General features: G+C 39.9%; 1 protein-coding gene across 2 annotated transcripts; it reads left to right on the forward strand.

Annotated features, from left to right (window-relative positions):
• Positions 1-5313: 5313 nt before the first annotated feature.
• On the forward strand, positions 5314-20802 carry UBE2B (ubiquitin conjugating enzyme E2 B). Of its 2 annotated transcripts, none has more exons than XM_081090954.1 (6): positions 5314-5497; positions 7822-7902; positions 9872-9897; positions 13831-13920; positions 18084-18172; positions 19624-20802. In XM_081090954.1, the coding sequence occupies exons 1-6, from the start codon at positions 5454-5456 to the stop codon at positions 19750-19752; spliced, it is 459 nt and encodes a 152-aa protein (XP_080947080.1). In that variant the 5' UTR covers positions 5314-5453; the 3' UTR covers positions 19753-20802. The 2 variants fall into 2 exon arrangements, with proteins under 2 accessions (XP_080947080.1, XP_080947081.1); XM_081090955.1 differs by having other exon boundaries at positions 18111-18172.
• The last annotated feature ends 1401 nt before the right edge of the window (positions 20803-22203 follow it).

Raw genomic sequence — 22203 nt, forward strand, 5'->3', positions numbered from 1 at the left:
TCTTAAGCCCTGCTTCTTCACAGAAATAAAGAAAATGTTAAACATTTTTATTTTATTTATTGAAGCTGGATAATGCAGTTCCACAATAAACCCATACTTTAAAATACAGAAACATAGGAAAAAAAATAGGATTCTTTTCCACAGGCACCGTTTGTCTTTGGAAACTGCCAGCCCGACAGTAAGGTGTACTTGTGGGGCTCCAGCCTTCCGGAGAACTTCGGGAGCCTCCCACTGCCTCGGTTATTCCCATCAACACTAAGTATTGGGATTCCTTCACTACATGTCACAATCCACGGGGCGGAGCGTTATCCTCACACTTCCGGTCATGCCCGTCAAATAAGAGGTCCGCTACACTGCAGTGGCCCGCAGGTCAGGCCCCGGGACCCAAGAAAACCTTGGTCCAGCCCACTCCTCAAAGCAGATATCTTAGGGTCCCGGGTCAGTGTCGCACCCTACGCCCGGCGGACGACCTGGTCCGGGCAGTCGCCACCGCCTCAGCCCATTCTGTGGGCCCGAAGGTCCGGCCCCGCGTAGTCCCAGTTCTACTTTGGCCGCTGGTCCCACTAGCTCCCCGCCACCCGCTACCATGGCAACGGTGCCGCCGGCCTCGCGCTCGGAACCTAGTGCGCAAGACCGGAACACAGGCCGGACTGGCCTGACCCGGAAGGAAAATGAGAAGTAGCGGAAAAGACTAGTTTCCGGTGTGCTCTAAACGGAAGATCGTTTAGAGGTGGAGGTGGGGATCAGTGGTTGCCAACGATCAGGTTGGGTTCTCCTCGCAAAGCTGACTTAGCTTGGAGATGGGGGAGGGGGTGCATCAGCAATTCAGACGGCAGCGTGAGTGACTGCAAGTTCTCTAGGAGAGAGGAACCGCGGCGGAGGCTTGTCCCGCCGGCCTCGCGTATGTCCCCAGCCTAGAGAACACCTGCGCTTCCGCTGGGTCCTAAAAGGACGGCAGGTGTCATTAAATAGTAGAGACTTCTTGTAAAAGGAGACTTCCGAGCAAGTCTGTTGTGATTGTAGTTTTCTAAGTTAGCTAGTTATGTAAATACTCCATAGACGAGTTTGAGTTCAGCTGTCCACATTTCATCCTTAAAATGGAGAGAAGACGCTTCTTACATCAAGAACATTTCTGCAATACGCTTAAAAAATTTTTTTTTCAAGCTCATAGTAATCCTTTTTAAGAAAACTGTGTGTCAAAACTGGAAAACTTCCTTTTGGGGGGAAGCAAATATTTCAACGGGTTCTACCACACATGGATTAACACACAAGGGTATAGGGGGGAAAGCTGTTATCTAATTGCTTAATACTAGAATGAGATCCTGCTGGCCTTCCAGCCTCCAGTGAATAACAAGGATATCACTGGAGCAAGTTGCCCTCTTTCTTAAGGATTTCATTTATTTTTGTCTGTAAAAGTAAATTTAAATGTTAAAGGGCCAAATCTCACTGTTTCCCTAAATGAGGAAATACCATTATCCAGTAAATTCTAGTCCAGTTGGTCCCACCCACCATGCATATTAAAATTATATCTGGTGAGCTTTTAAAAAGGTTCCACCCCAGAGATCCTAATTTAAATGAGAAAGGGTAAAGGAATTGGTATTTTTAACGTTTCTGAAATGTTTCAATGCTGCTCACATTTATATTGAGAGAGGAGTGGGAGGGAAGGGAGCGGTGGTCATGGTTGTCTTTTTCTTTTAACATATTTTTTATTGATTTCAGAGAGGAAGAGGGAGAGAGAGAAACATCAATGATGAGAGAGAATCATTGATCAGCTGCCTCCTGCACATCCCCCACTGGGGATGGAGACTGCAACCCGGCATGTTCCCTGACTGGGAATTGAACAGTGACCTCCTGGTTCATAGGTCAACATCCAACCACTGAACATGCCGGTCAGGCAATGGTCATGGTTTTGAAACTGGACAACCAATGGATCCGGGCTGGGACTAATGGATCCGGGCTGCCTATCACTACTTGATCCAATTAAGCAGAGACTGAGTTGAATCATATGAGTGTTTATTCTAATAATGCCACAGTATGGGAGAGCAGCAGGTTATCCATGAAAATCTGCTCTGCTTTTGTTGGTTAGAAGGACAAAAATTACATGGGGAAGTGGGCAAAAGGAGTTACAGGCATGGGGAAGTAGGCAAAAGGTATAAGAATGGGTATAATGGTTACTAGTTACAGGCAATGCGGGGGTTTGGAAGGGTGGACTCTATTGTTTCAACTCGGTTGTTAATTCTTTGATGAATGGACCGCATTCCCAGGTTAACTCCCATGTCCCAGGGTGTACAACTCGCAGCCATTTAGAATGTGTTTTCTCCAATCAGAATAGAACAATCATGGTTAACAGCATGATTAATATTTCTGCCCCTGATAGTTTTTGTTTATCACTACCAAAATATTGAGAATTTTTTCCATTTAAAAAGTTATTCAGTGTGGCTCTGGTTAGAGCGTTGGCCCAGAAGTGTCTTGGGTTTGACTCCCAGTCAAGGGCACATACCTGGGTTGCAGGTTCGATCCTGGGACCTGGTGCAAGGGAGGTAACCAATCTATGTCTCACATCGATGTGTTTCTATCTTCTCCTCTCCTCTCTTCCACTCTCTCTAAAAATCAATGGAAAAAATATCGTCGGGTGAGGACTAACCAAAAAAAAAAAGTTATTGAACCCTGTTATAAAATACTTCGTATCTATGAATAAGAATGTCATAGTGGGCTCAGACTTCATAAGTATATTTATTAAATATTTGTTGTGGACTAAATAATGGCAAGGGACAAAGCATGAATCAGAGTCCTTGCCCTCAGTGATCTCACAATCTAGAGCTACAGAATCACTACAGTATAAAATTATAACTTTTAAAGGGAAGGGGGGCAGAAGAGATTAAACAAAGAACTTAAATGCATATATGCATAACCATGGACACAGACAACAGTGCAGTGAATGCTTGGGGAGACTGGCAGGAGTGGGATGGAGGGGATCAATGGGGGGGAAAATGAGGACATCTGTAATACTTTCAACAATAAAGATAAGTTAAAAAAGAAACTATCTACTGTGAACCATAGGCCCCAAATGCTATTACTTGTGCTAAAAGCCCATGATACCAAACCTAGATTTAATACCTCATCTAATTGCAGTTTCAACCTCCGCCAGAAGCAGCCTTGACTAGAAAATTCCAGATAACCACTCAAGATTTTGTTTTCTGGCAATTGTTGACAGTTTGGCTCAAATAAATTCACAAAAATTCTTCACACGTTTGAATGTTTCTTATGTTGACAAATGGCTAGATAAATGACATAACAGACTTCTTTTTTTTTGAAGTTTCTCTTTAGTATTTCATTGCATGTAACCCTACCAGTGTGTCTTCATCCTTGGTAATGGGAGGATTAGGATTGCTATGGCAGGAAGGCAAAAAAGTAAAAATAAGGATATTCAGCTTTTGATTTAGAGAATCACATTTGTGAATGCACAGCAGGACCTATCAAAAGTTAGGTCTGGCTAACTTGATCACAAAGGCAGTTACTGAAAGCAAGAGATAGGGTTTGAAAAAAGGGAGTGTTGACATAAGAAACATCCAAACTTGTATAGAATTTTTATGAATTTACTTGAGCCAAACCGACAATTGCCAGGAAACAAAATCTCTTATCGGATTGAGAAAGTGCTCCTGAAAAAAAAATGGCAGTTTTACCATTTATTTTATACATCAGAATCAAAGGAGAAGATGTAAGGGGGTTATATGAAATCCATTGATTAGGGAGATGGTGGAACTCAGATCGAGGAAATCTCTGAAATTGGATAAAAAGTATACCAGAGACTCAAATACTTCTTTTACATTGGGGGGTTCAGGACAATGAACACTTATCATGGTATGTGGAGAAAAGATAATGGGTTCAGTGGCCTCAAGTTCTGGTGCAAGATTATGCCCCAGGGGTCTGGAAAAAGGGGGATTACTCTGACATAACAAAGGTATGTTATCATAGATGCAAAAAGACAATAGGACATGACTACCTTCCATGACTCCCTTTTAGTTACGAAGTTTTCATTTCAGACCATCCTATATGGCTACTTTAGGTCTCTGAGCTTGTAAAGCTTGCCATGCAGGCCTCCCCTAAATTTGTCGGTTTTAGTATGTGGCTCCTTTTTTGTCCAGGAGATACTAGGTAAGTGGGGAAAGTTAACCCTCTCTGGTTCCACTGAACTATGGGCAGTTTGGGGCAATGCTAAGGCCCTCATCCTACCCTCTCATTCTGGTTTGGGCTGAAGAATTACCCTAATATATATATGAAAAAGTTCAGGGTCCTCTACAAGAGTCAGTAACTTCGAGCCGCTCTCCCACCCCTCCCCCGCCCTCCCTGAAGCTGTGGGGAGCATTTCTGGTGCATCTGCATCAAAAAAGCTAGTGTGGAAGACCTGAAATGAGTTATCCAGGCTAGATATAAAATCCCTATCCATGTCGCCATGATCTGTTCCCCAGATCTGAATCTACACCATTTTTTTTACCTTTGCCCATAATTTCCAACCCTGGAAACCCCACTGCAATGCACACACAGGCAATTTGGTGCCCCTAAGGAAGATTTTACTTTGTATTCAGGGGATTTTACTTTGTATGGGTCTCAGCATTCAATACCGCAATAAAAAAATAAAATAAAAAAATGGTGGTCCCATCACTTTATGTACTAGATTTGATAAGCTTTTGAACCAACCAAAGGAGATTACAATTCCAAATTATTTTTAGCTCTGTGTTAAAGAGACTTAGGCAAAACATGCTTCGCTCCCCAGAACCTCTTCCTCTCCCATTGCCCTCCCTGTTCATGGGACCAAATGTTTGGAAAACTAATACAGGTGTATGCCCATCCGGTCAGTTTAACTACCTGCTTCAAATACCTGGCCGAGACTCAGGTGCAGCGTAGCTCTCGCTTTACCAGTTCTAATCACGTCATAGGGGCACGTGGTTCTGGCTACTTCGCCACCTCCCCCTCAGGGGTGGATTGTTGACATCGCCGCCGGTAGATCACGTGACCTTACGTCATCCCACCTCCTTCGCCTGAAATCTCCAACCCGCTTGCGTCCCCCTCTCCCCACTCGGTCGGACCTAACCTAGTGAAAGGGGACGCATCTGGGTGGTTTTTCCGATTTGTTGTCTCCTAACCCACAATATCTAGTCTGAACACAGAGAATACTCATTTTCCAATTAGTTCAGGGAGCACCAATGGCAGGATCTTGTTGAAAAGCTACCCCAGGAGCTCTCACCCGTGCCCTCCCCCTTTCCTCCCCCCCTCGCGCCGTGGTACTGGCGGAGGGCGGAGGGATCTGGAGGCGGCGGAGGGAGACGTCATTGCGGGGTTGTTTGTGCAGCCTCCGTGGCGGTGACCCGCAGTGATTCGGCCGCCGCGCCGGGGGGTGGGGGGGCCGCGCGGGACTCTTTTCTTTCAGACGGAGTGCGGGGCAGCTGTGGAGCATGTCGACCCCCGCCCGGAGGAGGCTCATGCGGGATTTCAAGCGGTAAGGCCCTTCCCCTCCGCCTGGACGACGGCTCCTCCCCGAAGCTGCGGGCCTACCGGACGCGGATCCGGGACACCTTCCTCTTGGGTCCTCAGATGGCCGGCTGTGGGCCCCCGGGAGCGACGGGAGGCCAGTTCCGACCCCCGTTCGCACTCCTTCATTCTTGGTTTCTCACTCCGCTATCCCTCCTTCCCCAAAAGTAAAAAAAAAAAAAAAAAAAAAAGGCTGTGTGCACCTAGGATTCCCCGCTGCCCGCTTCGGCCAGCTGCCTGACTTGTCTCCCTGCCGTTGAAACCTTACCCCCGCGCCCGCACCCTGCGGTACCCCTTCTCGAGACCCCAAAAGGGAGCCCTTGCAGAAGCTTTTTCCTCGCTGACTCCACCAGTGAACTTGGCTCGACGGGCCTGCGGTCTCCTCGGAGGGGCAGGGTGGAGGCGAAAAGCACCCCCCCCCCCCCTTTCTGCAGGGAGGGTGGGTCAGCCTCCGGAGGTCGGAGGTGGTTAACCCATCCTCCGAAACCCGACTCTCCCCCTCCCTCTCCCCCGCCCGCCGGCCGGCCAGGACCTTGAGAACTGGCTCAGGCCTGGGACCGAGCTGGCAGCGCCGGCTGCCAGGACCTTCTGGAACTCCGCTCCGGGGCTGGTGCATAAAGCCCTATCTATAGTCTCCAAAGCCTGGAAGAACGCCTGCCCCGAGGCAGGCGCTAACCTGATCCTCCCAGGGCCTCCTTTTGTAAAGCAGGGTTTTGTTAGGAGGGGTGGGGGGTGGTGAGGAGGAAGGGACTTTTTTTTTTTTTCAGTTGTTTACCTTTTACTTATGGTACGGTGGGGGGAAAGTAATAGAAAACTTGGCATTGCGATCCTCTGTTTTTCTGAGACCTGCCGTGATTGAGACGAAATCTGTAGTATAGAAACTTAAATCAGCGGCTCAGGAAGTGACCTCTCAACTTGGCCATGATAAAATCGTAGGTGAGGCCTTGGAAGCCATTGTTTTGGGCTTTGACCAGTTTATCATCATTGAATATATTTGTCACTTCTCCCAGCCGGTTACCTTTGGTGGGCGTCCAGCATCATCATTCCTGTAAGGCTTCTGTTCGTGGCCCAGGCTGACTAAAAATAACTTGTTTTTATGTGGACTGATTTGAAAGTATACCACATGACAATCACTGCACACATATATATATATAGAGAGAAAAAATACAGCGTTTATTTTTTACTGAGTCTTTGAAAGGAGATGCCCTATTTCATGTAAAAGTCATCTAAAGCTTGAAATCAGTAGATTTCAAATTAGCTGAAATTCAGATGAGTGAAATTCAAATAATGAAACTTCCAGTTCGTGCCTATTGTTACCCTGATTTGCTGTGATTCTCTGCTTTATTCTGTATTGGACACAGGGTGCCTTTGGTAATTTTCCAAGGGTCCTCAGGTTACAAGAATTTGACTGATGTTGGAAGATAGTTTTGTATTGAGTCTCCTGCTCTCAGAGGTAGGTTTAGTGTTCGTGCAGCGCCTTTAAAATAAGGACTGACGGAAAACCAAGCAATTTTGATTACTCTGAAAGCCATTGCTAATTGAAGCAAATGGGATAAAGTAGCTCTCCTGCCTGAAACTACTTTCCTAATCAAATTGAATTAAGTGTTTTCAGTCCTTTAGTGGTCACACTGAGGATTTTTTTGTTTTGAGGAGGAGGAGGTTTGGTGGCCATGTTGCACAAATAGCCATCCTTAGCACTCACAGTCTGCATTACAGCAGCAAAATAGATGCTTCTGTTAAAATGTTTTTTGCACTTGAGGTTTTTTATTTTTGGTTCAGGGCAGCCTATACATATATTAGTTGTTGAAAGATATCTTAATCTTGATGGTAATTGAAGAGGGATACTCCCAAGCCCTTTAGCATTCTAGATGATTTGTAGTGGTATCTAATAAGTATGTACCTGGGCAAGTTTTTTTTTATTGTCAGATGGTTTATTCCAGCTCAACGTAAAAACAAGGAAATAGGTTTTGTTTGTGTCTCAGAGCAGATAGTATAGAGCAGGGGTGGGCAAACTTTTTAACTCGAGGGCCACAATGGGTTCTTAAACTGGACCGGAGGGCCGGAACAAAAGCATGGATGGAGTGTTTGTGTGAACTAATATAAATTCAAAGTAAACATTACATAAAAGGGTACGGTCTTTTTTTTTTTTTTAGTTTTATTCTTTTCAAACGGGCCGGATCCGGCCGCGGGCCGTAGTTTGCCCACAGCTGGTATAGAGTCTATAGGTGTTCTATTTGGCCTTTTTAGTGGCCCAAATGTTCAACTTTTAAAATTACTACTATGGATTTCTAGATTGCAAGAGGACCCACCTGTGGGTGTCAGTGGCGCACCATCTGAAAACAACATCATGCAGTGGAATGCAGTTATATTTGGGTGAGTTGAAAGATAAAACAACTGCTAGGTATGGTGAGTTTTTAAAAATGAGCAACTAGGAAAAGAGACTGAGGTGGAATGGGGACCTTACAGAAACTGCAAAGTAAATTAGAAAAAACATTGCCATAAAAGCTTTATCGGTTACATAAAATTTATTTGCATTTGCAATTAATACATAAGATTTTATAGCCCTAGCTGGTTTAGCTCAGTGGATAAAGCATCGGCTGGTGGATTCAAGGGTCCCGGGTTCGATTCCAGTCTGGACACATGCCCAGGTTGCGGGCTGGATCCCCAGTAGGGGGCGTGCAGGAGGCAGCCAATCAATGATTCTGTTGTCATTGATCTTTCTATTTCTCCCTCTCCCTTCCTCTCTGAAATCAATAAAAATATATTTTTTTAAAATACATAAGATTTTATAACAACTTTGGGTTTTACTTTATAAAAATACCATTTGAAACTAAAGGAGAAGAGATAAATGATTTTATACAAAATGTGCCAAGCAAGTGTTTATGCTTGTATTTATTAGAACTATAAAAAGGCTAGGAACAAAAACATTGAGAACTTAGACTATGACAAGATTTTAAATAAAAAACGTTTCGTAGCCCAGTATGAAATACAGGCATACCTCAGAGATACTGTGGGTTTGGTTCCAGACTACCACAATAAAGCAATTTTTTTTTTTGGCTGGTGGAGGGCCTTACTTTCAGTTCATAAAAAAAGGCAACATCTGTGAAGTGCAGTAAAATGAGTATGCCTGTAGCTGAATGAAGTCTCTGAGAAGCAGTCTTACATTCTACATATATATTGCATATATGCTTTTTAATTTAAAATTTCCATATGCCTTTTCTTTGGTTTTCTCAGAATTGATCTTTTTTTATTTCACCCTTTTTTAAAAACTAGGGTTTTGTGCTAGATCTTTAATTTTAAAGGGGAGTATTTTCATAAACAATTCTGAGTTGCCTCTGAATTAGTTACAAGTAAGGGTCTGCCTTAAAAACTAGTGGGAAAAAGAGGGTAGTTCTCCTTCTAAAGTTATTATTTTAAATTCAGGCTGTGAACATGCTTCTTTGAGACCTGAATATGCCTTGCAAGTAATAATTAAACTTCATGCTGCTGCTTAGGAAAAATGAAATTGGGGTATGGAGGCCAGGAAAAGATTGAGCAAAAGAAACTGGCTTTCTTGATTTAGTTATGTCTATCCAGTTTGAACTAGAAATTGCTCTGTTGAAAAATAGAACACACCTATAAAATGGACACATATGTAATACCCTTTGTAATACTTTAAGCAATAAATAAAAAAAAAATAAAGAAAAGAAAAATAGAACACACCTGCCCTAGCAGAGGGGCTCAGAGCATCATCCAATGCGTAACAGGTTGTGGGTTTGACTCCCAGTCAGAGCACATACCTAGGTTTCAGGTTCCATCCCCAGTCAAGGCTCTTAAAGGCCCGGCCAATCGAAGTTCCTCTCTCACATCTATGCGTCTCTCTCCCTTCCTCACTAAAATTAATGAACATCATACCCTTGGGTGAGGATTTTTTTAAAAAGCAGAACATGCTGCTTTGGTAACATACTTAAACTAAAGGGTATTGATTTCCATCTTACTGATGTAAATTAAAATAGGACCTTTTGTGTTAAGAATGCACATATTTACAAAATAACTTGTTGGTATTTGGGAGCTGAATTCTTTTTGTGCTAAAATTATGATACATTTTTTGTGTGTATGTGTGTGTGTGTAAAGCTACCCTAAAAGGAAAACTTAGAAAATAAAAGTTAACCTTTTATGCCTAAATCTGTAAAAATTTAGGCCTAAGATGATAACTAAATTAACACTATCTTAAAAACTCCACAAATTGTCAGGATGAGCCCCTCTTTCTGTTTGAGTTTATCCTTTCCACTCTTGAAAATCAGGAAAAAGCAGAACAAAAGAATTAAAAACGTGTTTTAATCAGAAATTTTCTTGTTTTCAGACCAGAAGGGACACCCTTTGAAGATGGTAAGTCATTCTCATGTTTTCTACAGTGTTAAGAGGCTTTTTAAAAAGTAGGAAATTATGCCCTAATTGGTTTGGCTTGGCCTGCAGACTGAAGTGTCCCAGGTGCGATTCCGATCAGAAGCACATACCTTCCCCCCCCCCCCCCCCCCCCCCCCCCCCCCCCCGGCCTGGGCCCTGGTGGGGGCTCTTGCAGGAGGCAACAAATGGATGTGTTTCTCTCACATCGATGTTTCTCTCTTTCCCTCTCTCTTCAACTTTCCCTAAAAATAAGTGGAAAAATATCCTTGGGTGAGGATTAATAACAACAACAAAAGTAGAAAATTATAACACCAATGTATCTACTTCAAACTGTTCTTTATTGTTAATAGGTCAAATTAAAATTAAATACTGCTACTGAGTTTACAAGACTTTCTCCTCCCATCAGCTTGATCACCTTTGTTACCACTCTGTTACCTTAATATTTGGCTATAGAACCTTAAGCCTAGATCATAGGATCTGTGTTGATAATAGTTTAAATTTGGATGGCCTTTGTAGCATGCTAACAATGTTCCTGTGGTAAACACTAGGAGAGGGTAATCGTGCTTTTTTTTTTCTTTTTTTAACTTTGTCATCTGTATTGATAGGATGTTGAGCTGAAATTGTTCTTAAATACACAAAGCTGCCAGTAATTTCATATACAACTGGTATTCAACACTTGTAAACAGCATTCTTGCATACTTTTTAAAAATATGTTATTTTTTTAAAAAAGCAAATTTCCAGTTCTAAAAAAGAATTGTTAAACAGGTTTGTTTTAATTATCAAAATGGCTTCATCATTAATGTAGCAAAGATATTTGTACAAAGATACTGATTGCAGCACCATTTTTAAGGAGATAACCTGAATGCCCAATAGAGGAAATGGTTAGCAAATTGTGGTTTAGCTAGACTCTGGTGTATTATATACCTGTTAAAGAATAAGGTAGACCAAATGATGTTACAGAATAATGTATGTTGCAATAGTACATATATGCAAGTGTGTCTGTCATGTTAAAGGATTATGTACCACTCTGTTACCAGTGGTTACCTCTAGGTCAGGGTTAGGAATTAAATAGAGGTACTTAAGGACTTAAGCTTTTTACTCTGCACCAAGTTATTCTCAAGAGTGGTCCAAAAACCCCTTAAGGTCCCTAAGACCCTTTCAGGGGTTCAATGTGATCAAAACTGTGCTCATACCAATACTGAGACATTTGCCTTTTTTCACTGTATTGACATTTGTACTGGTGGTACAAAAGCATTATTGACTAAAACCAGGACCTAAGCAGTTTAGTGTCTTGGCATAAATCAAGACAGTGGCACCAAACTGTACTAAGTGGTACTTTTTATATTTTAAAAAATGCCAGTTTCACCTAATCTCTTGGTGAAAAAGTGGAAATTAGTAATATTATTAAATTCTGATCCTTGAGTATACATCTTTTTAATGTTCTGTGTGATGAAGTGGGAAGTATGTATACAGCACTTTTCTTGTATACCAAATATGATGATTGTCTGGAGGAAAAATACTTCTGCAGTTGTTTGAGTTGCAACTTGAACTACTGCTTTTTTCATGGAACATTCTCACTTGAAAGAATGACTGACAGACAAACTGATTATTTAGGTTTGAGTATTTGGCAGGTATATTCTCAAAAGTGATCTAAGTGAGCTGTTAGGTCAAGAGCAGCTGAACAGTGAACCAATATTTTCCAAATGTGGATGATGTAAAGCTTTATTTATATGGTTTCAGATTATAATTGCAACTAACCTTTAAAAACTTACCATTTCTTTGGTTTAATATAAAAAAAACACCTAGTTATCTGAAAAGGCTGTGAAAGTATTCCCTTCCTTTTCATTTATATAATTGTGTGATGCCTGATCTTCATTTTCCTCAACCAAAACAGCATATTGCAACAGATTGAATACAGAAGAAACTAAGAGAATCCAGCTGTCTTCTGTTAAAATAGTCATTAAAGAGATTTGCAAAAAATATAAAACAATACTTCACTTCTCACTAACTTGGTGAGAAGATATTTGTTGTTGTTTTTTCTCATTAAATGTTACTTAGGTAAATGTGTAATAAGTTTATAGTTCTTGATATATTAAGATTTTTCTGAGTTATAATTTCTAATACAACACATATTGGTAGTTACAGCCACTGGTGTGCTGGGGGCAGCTTGTACTGATTTGTAAAAACAGATTGTTAAAAGTTTTGGGAATTTTTGCAAGCTGATTATTAGAGAGCCAATATTTTAAAATGAAATTATTTTTTATTTTTGGTGGAGATACCATAAAATGGTATGCTATTGCATGCATCTCTTTCCAGCCTCACATTCAGTGACTTCACATTGAGGCTTGGTGGAATGAGAATGTAAAAAGGGTCCTGAGCCCTAGTCGGTTTGGCTCGGTGGATAGAGCCTGCTGGTTTTGTCAAGAGCGTGTGCCTCGTTGCAAGGCTGGATCCCTGGCCCTGATCAGGGCCAGTGTGGGAGGCAGCCAATCGATGTATGTCTCTTTCATTTACATAATTGTGATTGTCTCTTCCATTCTTTCTAAATTTCATTGGAAAAAGAACTTCAAGTGAGGATTAATAAAAAAGGGGGGTCCGGAGACCCCACAATAGGGGGAGAACTTAAAAATAGCTGTTTCATATTTGTGTTTACTTGAAATTTTTACATAGTACATTTTTGTAACTAAAGAGAATTAAAATGTAAACTTCACTATACATTTCATAGTACCTCTATTAATATATCAAAATATGAAATAGATACCACCTATTATTTTGCTTATATCTTTAACCTCCCTAATTCCAAATTTCCAAACAAAAAATTGTGAAGAGGTAGAGTTTGAATATCAAATATGAGTAGTGAAGAAGATAAAGAATAAAATATTTTACTAAATACATGCCTCTTATGTTAGTAAACTGAAGCCAGGAGCTTAGAATTAGGTTAAGGTTTTGTTGTTTAGATTATTTTTTAAATTTTTATTTTTTAGTAGATTATTTTTAAATATTTTTTTTAGTTATAGTTGGCATTTTTTTAAAAAAATGGCATTGGTGACATAAGGGAAAGAACTGTGGAGAGACACATGGAATGGTTTAAACTTTCATTGACTTCGTTAGGAATAAGTTTTTCCAAGGGGTTGTAGCTAGAGGGAGGACCTTTCTAAGCTACTCACTTTTAAGGTGAATTTCCTCAAAATAAAAGGACTTTGGATAGTGAATAAACACAAAAGAAGTCTAAAAAACAAACCCCAAACCACTAGTAGTGTTATTTCTGTGAAATGGATTTGAAATTGGAGTTGAGAGTTCTTAACTTTTCTGTTTACTGTGAACAGATTTACTTTGTTAAAATGCATAATTTTAAAAAAATGCCTATGCTTCTATTGACCAAAAAATACTGATATAGACTGACCAAAATGTACTATGTTGGTCTATAACCAACAATAGTAGGCAGTTACACTTAGCTTACCAGTACTGATTCTTGGCATATTTAAGTGAAGGGAGTCTTATGGGACAGAACAGACCTTTTACATTCGCTCCCAAGTCTCCAATCTGAGTCCTTTGTATGTGGTAGTCACCAACTCTCAAAAATCCTCTGGGCACCCTCCCCTCTTCTAAGTTATAATAAATTGTCCAAATGTGCATTTTAAATTTAGTAGCTAGAACCAAATTGCCTTTTAAAAATGTAACAGTTATCATTCCCACCAATAGTATGTGAAAGTGTTAGTTTCCTATGCTTGCCAATGCAATGTGTGTTGTCATTCTGACATAAATTGAAGTATATTAGTATGTTTCATATGCTAAACCAAAATTCACATGAATTTTTATGTGGTGCAAAAACCAGTATGGGTTGAAAATTCATTGAAGAGATTTAAAAGTTATGCTTGTCTGTACTATAATTATTTTGGTTTGTTTTCTATCTAGGTACTTTCAAGCTAGTAATAGAATTTTCTGAAGAATATCCAAATAAACCACCAACTGTTAGGTTTTTATCCAAAATGTTTCATCCAAATGGTAAGTAGCAACTTTGTTTGACTTTGCAAATGATAAAGGGGAGAGGGGAAAAGCTTGTTTCCTTCCTTCTAGGTCTTACCCCATAGTTCTCACTCCAAGGGCCCATTTCCAGATGTTGTTTCCGGATCAGTATTAGTCACAAATCTTACCAAGGTTCCAAATTTGAGATAAATTTGTTTTAATAACTTCTGATTTTAAAGTAATATTTATTTGTAGAACTGTGAAAGATGTGGAAAAGAATTTGTCACTTAAAATTTAGCTTTGAAAAACACAAATAAATGCTTGTACAAAATTAGTATGTTCTGAATAAAGTTAAGTACCTAATTTTTTATATACTATGAACATTTTCCCTTATTAAATATTTCTACACCATTCTTAGTGGCTACAAAATGTTCTGAGTTTGCCATAACTTATCTAATCAGTGTCCAGTTGTTGGTTTTCAGCACTTTTGATATTCTTGAAAATAAATCTTCTCAAATACTCCTGAATATTTCTTTAGAATAAGTTTTTAGAAGTGGTATTACTGGATCAAAGGTTTGTGTATTTTTAAGGCTTTTTAAAATAGTTTTACTCTTTTTTTCTCATTCCTATTTTCACTTTCAGAAGTTTATTTTATTATTTTTCATAAATGATTGCTGAGGGACCCTTTTGTAGTTAAATTTGTTTTTCCCTGACTTTGTGCTCTTTACTTTTAATATATTATTCCTGGATTATAAGTTACTGTCTGAAAGACTTATTTTCCAAAATATTTAAGCTCTCTTTTTGTAACCTTTTGCTCATTTCAATGTGATCTTCCTCATCAGTTAACTTCTTTTCAGAAGGCACATATTCAGAAGTCTTTCTGATTGCATGAAGTCTAGTACTGCAAACTGCATGAGTGGGCTATAGGCAGGTAGATCTCCCTACTCAGAGGAGTCTTTCTGTGTACGTGGAACCAGTGTGACTTCCCAATAATAGATTTAATTTCTTTTGCTTTTTCCTTCCAGCTGCCATTTTTTTTCTTTTAAAGCCAAAACAGGTTTAATTGAATGTTTTGTTTCTGTTTTGGGGAAATTCCCAAGTTGCTTACTACTCTGCTGTTGCTTTATCCTGGCTTAGACTTTATATTGAATCAATCCAAATTATAGTAAGGGGGCTCTGTAAATCAAGGTGGAATAGACTGTAGAATGCACAGGGAGTATATGTGTATAGGTGTAGGATTAATAGATTTATGGAGAAACTATATTGTTATTTTTGATCATTTAATATTAATAGCATCGTTTCCCTTTTTTCTGCTATCAGTACTTTTTTATTGTTAACTTCCTGGTTTACTTTATTAACATCTTTATTGAAATATAATTCATACTAGGGGCCCAGTGCACGAATTCATACACCTTGAAAGGAACTGTGGACTGCGAGGCTGAGGTGGGCATAGGATGGGTCTCGGCCCATCCTCTGCGCCCCTGCCTTGCCCCTCCCACTGCGGCCCCTGGTTCCCTGTCTGCTGGCAGCCCCGCTCCTGCCACCACTGCTCCCATGCACTGATGGTGCCGGCCCCACTCGCACCTCCTGACAGTGCAGAGCAATTCGGGCTGGCACCAGCAGTGGGTGCAAGCAGGGCCAGAGTTGTCAGCAAGTGCGAGGGGCAGCTGCTCCCTAAATCGCCCCTCAGGAGCAGGGGGAGGTTGAGAAACCCTCGGGCAATCAGGGCCAGCGCTGGGCACCGGCAGCAGTTCTGGCGCCAGCAGTGGGTGTGAGCAGGGCTGGTGCCAGCAGCAGGTGCGAGCACCAGATGGGACCACAGAGCACGGGAGCAAAGAATTTTCAGTAACCACCAGAGGCTTGCCCCGATGACAGCGACCAGCACCCCACCTTGGTCTGGCATCCCCCGCTCACCTGCTCCTCCATCCTGCTGCAGCCAATGCCCACCATGTTCCACTCATGCCCCTGGTGGTCAGTGCACATCATAGCGACTGTTCAGTTTGGTTGTTCTGCCGTTCAGTCTATTTGCATATTAGGGTTTTATATAGAGAGATGCCATGCTCTTTACCCATTTAAAATATACAGTTCAGTGTTTGTTTTAATAATTTTTATTGAATTCAGAGAGGAAGGGAGAGGGACAGAGAGATAGAAACATCAATGATGAGAGAATCATTGATTGGCTGCCTCCTGCATGCCCCCTACTGGGGATTGAGCCTGCAACCCAGGCATGTGCCCTTGACCAGGAATCGAACTATGACCTCCTGGTTCATAGGCCAGTGCTCAACCACTGAGCCATGCAGCTGGGCCAATTTTAGAACCCTTTTTTTATGACCCTCCCCTAAAAATCCCATACCTGTTAGCAGTCCATTGACTTATTTTTTGTTTCTATAGATTTGCCTATTCTGGAGATTTTACATAAACGGAATCATGTAATATAAATGGTTCTTTGTGACTAACTTCAGCTAGCAAGCTAGTTTTCAGGGTTCATCTATGTTGTAACACATAACTACTTCATTTTCTTTTATGGTGAGTGATATTCCATTGTATGGATATAGTGCACTTTATTTATTCATCAGTCCCTAGGTTTCTTGTTTACTTTTTTTTTTTTTAATATATTTTATTGATTTTTTTACAGAGAGGAAGGGAGAGGGATAGAGAGCCAGAAACATCGATGAGAGAGAAACATTGATCAGCTGCCTCCTGCACACCCCCACCTGGGGATGTGCCCGCAACCAAGGTACATGCTCTTGACCGGAATCGAACCTGGGACCCTTGAGTCTGCAGGCTGATGCTCTATCCACTGAGCCAAACCAGTTAGGGCTTGTTTACTTTTTGATTACTTCTCAAAAGTAGTTACTAGTTCAAAACTTAAAAATCATTTTATACTTTCATGGGATTTACAGAGGTGTGATACTTGCTCTGGGTTTCCTAAATGTGATGTTCCTTTGGATTTATACTAAGTAAATTGACTTGTTTTTAAGCTGAGTTTTTACGATCTGGTCTAAAGCTAACAGTTGGAAGTACCTAGCACATGGATAGTAATGGGTAAGAAGGATAGAGCCCTGTGGTATGACAGCATTTAAGTATACTTTGCTTCGTCTTCTCCCCCTGCTCCCAAAAGCTGCATTGCTGTTTTTATGTAGAGTGATCTGGCTTGCTCTAAAGACTTCTAAAACTTGTTAATTACTTTTCTTTTTTAATTATAAAAGGAATGTATACTCAATGCAAAAACATCACAAAATACAAGAAAAGTTAAAACAAGATCTTTCATAATTCTACTATCACAGTTATCTGCTAGTTACATTTTGACACTTAATCTTACAAATGTTTTTGCAACTGCATACACCTCAAATGAAGATAGTTATAATTTTTTACTATAAATGGAATTATATTATCCTATATAAATAATTGGAAAATTACAGTATTAAGGTAATATATTATGGATGTCTTTCTACATTAGTTAACATAGGGTAGATGTGTATCATTTCTGTTGACTAGTGTGGCAGTGGTTATATGAATGTAGCATTTAGCAGGTCCCCTCTTTATGGGCCACAAGGTGGTTTCCAATTTTTCACACTTATAAAGAGTGTTATAGTGAACATTTGTAAATAAAATTTTGTATGTTCATGATTATTTCTTTTAGAGTAATTTCTGGGAGTGAAATTGCTGTGTTAAAAAATAAACTTTAGCCCTAGCTGGTGTGGCTCGGCTAGAGTGTCGGCCTGTGGACTGAAGGGTGGGTCCCAGGTTCAGTTACCGGTCTGGGCACATGCCTGGGTTGTGGGCTCGATCCCCAGTGTGGGTGGGATGTGCCAGAGGCAGCTGATCAATGATTCTCTCTCATCATTGATGTTTCTGTCTCTCTCCCTTCCTCTTTGAAATCAATAAAATATATATTTTTAAATAAATAAACTCCCCCCCCCCCCAAAAAAAAAGCTTTATTTAAGAATATTTAGAAATAGGGAATTTAAACAGATTTACTATATGGAATGTTGAAAAAGTTTTAACTCGCACCCAGCCTCCTCATGAGAAGGTACAAAATAAGAGACCTTATTTAGGACTGGTTTTCCTGTGAGGATGGGGTTTAGTTATTGCCTAATTTTCAAAACTTCTGTGTGGGCCAAGCGTTCTATTTGTGGTAAAGCTTTCTCAATAGATATGACAAAGTTAGTATGTAACCAGTTTTAGTGTTGTCTTTGCAGTGTATGCTGATGGTAGCATATGTTTAGATATCCTTCAGAATCGATGGAGTCCAACATATGATGTATCTTCTATTTTAACCTCAATTCAGGTAAGTGTGTATTAAGATGCATCATAGTTTTTCAAGACTCTGTGGTATCCAATCAGCTCTTTTAAGCATAATCTAAAGACGGAGTGAGCAAATTAACTTTCCCAGCCCTGAGATAACCAGTGGCAGAGCTCAGACAAAAAACCCATGACTTTCAGATGTCTGGTCTCCTTTTTCATTAGTGACCACCTTAGATCAAATCCACAATTATTTTCCTGTTTATGTGTAAGTTAATGTTCTCACAGGCCAAGTATTTGTGCCCATGAAGTATAGCCAGAAGTTGTGGAGAAGAATGAAAAATCTCAGGGAAAGATAAAAGATGATTGCTTAAAAAAAAACCCATAGGGACCTCAAGAAACTGCCAAGTGCAGAGAATTGAGAATACTGCCCCATCCAAGAAATTGTCTATACTAATAAAAGGATAATATGCTAATTAGGCTGAAAGTCTTCCAGACATCCTTCCAGACGTCCTTCCGGACAAAGCCATGGTGGTGGGGGCCGAGGCAGAGGCGGTTGGAGCGATCAGGCCAGTAGGGGAGAGTGGTTAGGGACAGGCCGGCAGGGGAGAGCAATTAGGGGCGATCAGGCTGGCAGGCAGAGTGGTTAGGGGTGATCAGGCAGGCAGGCAGGTGAGTGGTTAGGAGCCAGCGGTCCTGGATTGCAAGAGGGATGTCTGACTGCAGTCGGACATCCCCCAAGGGGTCCTGGATTGGAGAGGGTGCAGGCCCTGCTGAGGGGACCCTCCATCCCCCACACACAAATTTTGTGCACCGGGCCTCTAGCATATATGTAAAAGAAAGCAGCATAACTATTTGCCAAAGCACTCTGGCAGAATATTTCACAGTGGACCTTGAATGATAGTTTTCTGGAGGGGTGGAGAGAGGTATGTTTTAGTTATGTGGATTTGAGAAGAGCAGAAGTAATGTTTTGGTTTGTGACCTTTTTAAAGCTTTGCTTTAATTGGGGTCATCTTATAAACATTGTTTTTAACCTTCCTATTTCATCCCTTTGCTGCTAGATATGTTTTATTGATTAAAGGAAACAAGATTATTTAACTTATAGTGAGACATTTGCCAAATAACTACAATAATAGAGCTTAATGTTGGAAAAGGTTTGTTACTAAGCTATTTATAGGTGGTGTATATTAACCAAATCTGCAAATCAAACTGCTCGCTTCCTACTTTAATGTTAGTAGGCTAAGGAAGATATTCTTTTCCAATTTATTCCAAAGGTCTTAAAGCAATTGAGAGTGATCTGTTTTAGAAGCTTTTTTCTAGCAGTAGGAATCTTCTCACTGTATTTATCAAGCCATTTCTGAACTTATTTAGACCTAAAAATATGTAAGACATACTAATTTCTGCCATTTTATATAACTTCTGTGCTCCTTATCTGACCCCTGTTAATGCAAAGAACAACTCTGCAACTCTATTTTTTTTCTCTCTCTTTCCTTTTAGTCTCTGCTGGATGAACCAAATCCAAACAGTCCAGCTAATAGCCAGGCAGCACAACTCTATCAGGAAAACAAACGAGAATATGAGAAAAGAGTTTCAGCCATTGTTGAACAAAGCTGGAATGATTCATAATAGACAACTGGTCTGTTAATCTTTTTCATCATTGTTGTGTATAATTTACCTCTCAGTAGAAAGGCTAACAAATTTTAAGTGCCACCAGTTTTAAGGATTCTGCAGAAGAAAAGCCCTTCAGTTTAGAACCTATAAAAGCTTGTGTATCTTGATTAATGTACTTTTTATTGCATGGTGTGAACTAAGTTATTGCTTACATAAATTTGTAATATATCCTGTTTGTATTTTTTTCCAAGTGTATAATGTTGGTGTGGAGTTTTCATGACAGAATATACACATTTTGTAAATCTGTACTTTTTTCAAATATTGAATGCCTTATTTTTGAATTCTTTAGATTTTTAAATTGGAGAAAAGCACTTAAAGTTTTTTATATATGAATATTACATGTAAAGCTGTTAAAATACATAACTTCAAGAGACTTTGTCACTTATTTCCTTATCTATGTAGGAGGGGTTAATAAGTCTCTAGCTCTCAATCAATTGATAGTTTCATTTCCAATTTCAAAAGAACAGATTTATATTTTATCAAGAAATTCTTCAAATTTGATTCTAAACACTTATAATCTCAAACTTCATTTTTGAATGCACCTGTATTGCTTTCAATTGAGCAGTTATAAATTGGTTTGTTCTGTCCAACTCTGTACTTAGGCCACTTTTACTGTTTCTTCATGCTCTACTTACTGTTAAACTGTGCCTCTTGTGAGTTCACAATTTGCACCTCTACCATGAGGAATTAGCACCTTTACCTTTAATAAGCAGAGAGGTGATGCAACTTATTTGCTGCTTGATAGCACTTTAAAAGACTTTTGATAATGAAGAGAGTAAAAGCATACGCATTTACTAAACATCCATACCCCACTATTAGCAGTGAATAAGAATTTCAGTGGACGAGCAAGGCAGACGTTTTTTAATCTCCTAAGTTGTATAAAAGTTGTATTGCATCTAGTTTACATTTAAACCATGGTATTGTAGAAAGCTAATACAAAGCTATCCTATGCCTTCAAGTAGGATAGAAAATGGAAAATATACAAGTAAATTCTGTTGAACCACCTGTGTAGTCTTTCTAGTAGTTAAAACAGCTATTTCAGTAATCCCAAGAGTTTTCTTGTCATATTCCTACTAGTTTAGTAAGCTCAGAGCTGCTTCTCTATAAGAAGACTGTAAGATGGCAATATCTATAGCTTTTAGTAAGCAAAGTTTAACACTAGAAGGATAAGTGCTGATCGTTTCTTTTAAAGTTATTAGTTGGCAAATTTGGGGGTAAGTGTATGGCCTTAAGTACTTTGATACAAGTGAGAGTTCACTCACTGGAATTAATGGCCAAAAGTGGGGGAAAGGTACTTTATTTAAAGATGCTTTTTGGTCATTTTAAATGTGTGATGCTTTTATATTCAGCTCTAAAATTATACTTCCTATAGACATATAGTCGAGTGAGTGAAGTGACTCTGATAGTTAATACACAGTAGCAATGAGTCGTCCCTCTTACTTCATTACATGTTATTTGGATACTGCTTTGAAATCTATTTTTATCCTTAACCTGTTTTCCTTTCCCTATTTTAAACTCAAACATTTCAAGTATCGATGGGAAATTATTGAAGAAAATTCGTGCACAGGTAGGGTACCTAGGCCTGGAGGCCTGGCTAGCAGGCCTGCCATCTGGGGCCTTCCTTTGTTTTGTGCCGCCCCCTAGTGGTCAGCACACATCATAGCAAGTGATTGAACTCCCGAGGGGACACTTTGCATATTAGCCTTTTTAATATATAGATTATATCTTACTTGGCAAGGAGTCAACGCATCCAACTCACCTAGTCTGCATTTCATTGGAGAAAATTCTTGGGAACGGTCTCTGAATTACTCCTCATAGTTTTTTCCTTCAGCTTAGGAACAGCTTAGGCTAATGAGGACAGTGCAACAGCTAACACACAAAACTGTGCATGGCTAAAGATGGTGGTGATTTTATAGCATCCTGGGCATTTCACATCCATGATGTGGGAATTGGGCTCCGTACCAGGCGTTTTTCTTGTTTTGTTTTCCTTCTGGAGAGGGATGTTGTCATGGGGAGGGTGTCATCGCTTGAAAGGCACTTACAAGGTTGTATAAAAAATATGTACCTGTAAACTCTATACAATTTTTTTTTTAAAAACACAAATTTTATAAAAAGTTGTTTAGGTATGAAGGTGGATTCATGTTAAAATTTAAATACATTTGTGACAAAATTCCTCTTTAACAATACATAACACTGTACAAGGCACTATTCTAAGAATTCTGACATACATTGCATCTCAGACTTAGTAATCCCTAGGTGTAGGTATCAAAGACTAGCAAACTAGGTACAAAGAGATTAACTGTGACTAGCTCTAGATCAACCAACTAGCTAGTGATAGAGCTGGGATTTGAACTTAAATATTCTATCCCAATTTATGAAAATACTTTTGTTGATTTAGAGTTATGT

Source organism: Myotis nattereri, assembly GCF_964212035.1.
Source record: "Myotis nattereri genome assembly, chromosome: 5".
In the NCBI taxonomy this organism is placed as follows: domain Eukaryota; kingdom Metazoa; phylum Chordata; class Mammalia; order Chiroptera; family Vespertilionidae; genus Myotis; species Myotis nattereri.

Bases quoted from the DNA above. Each gene is read 5' to 3' on its own strand.
- UBE2B (XM_081090954.1), top strand. From the start codon at position 5,454: ATGTCGACCCCCGCCCGGAGGAGGCTCATGCGGGATTTCAAGCG. The intron at 7,903-9,871 runs GTGAGTTGAAAG...TCTTGTTTTCAG, and splicing joins TGGAATGCAGTTATATTTGG to ACCAGAAGGGACACCCTTTG. The intron at 18,173-19,623 runs GTAAGTGTGTAT...CTTTCCTTTTAG, and splicing joins CTATTTTAACCTCAATTCAG to TCTCTGCTGGATGAACCAAA.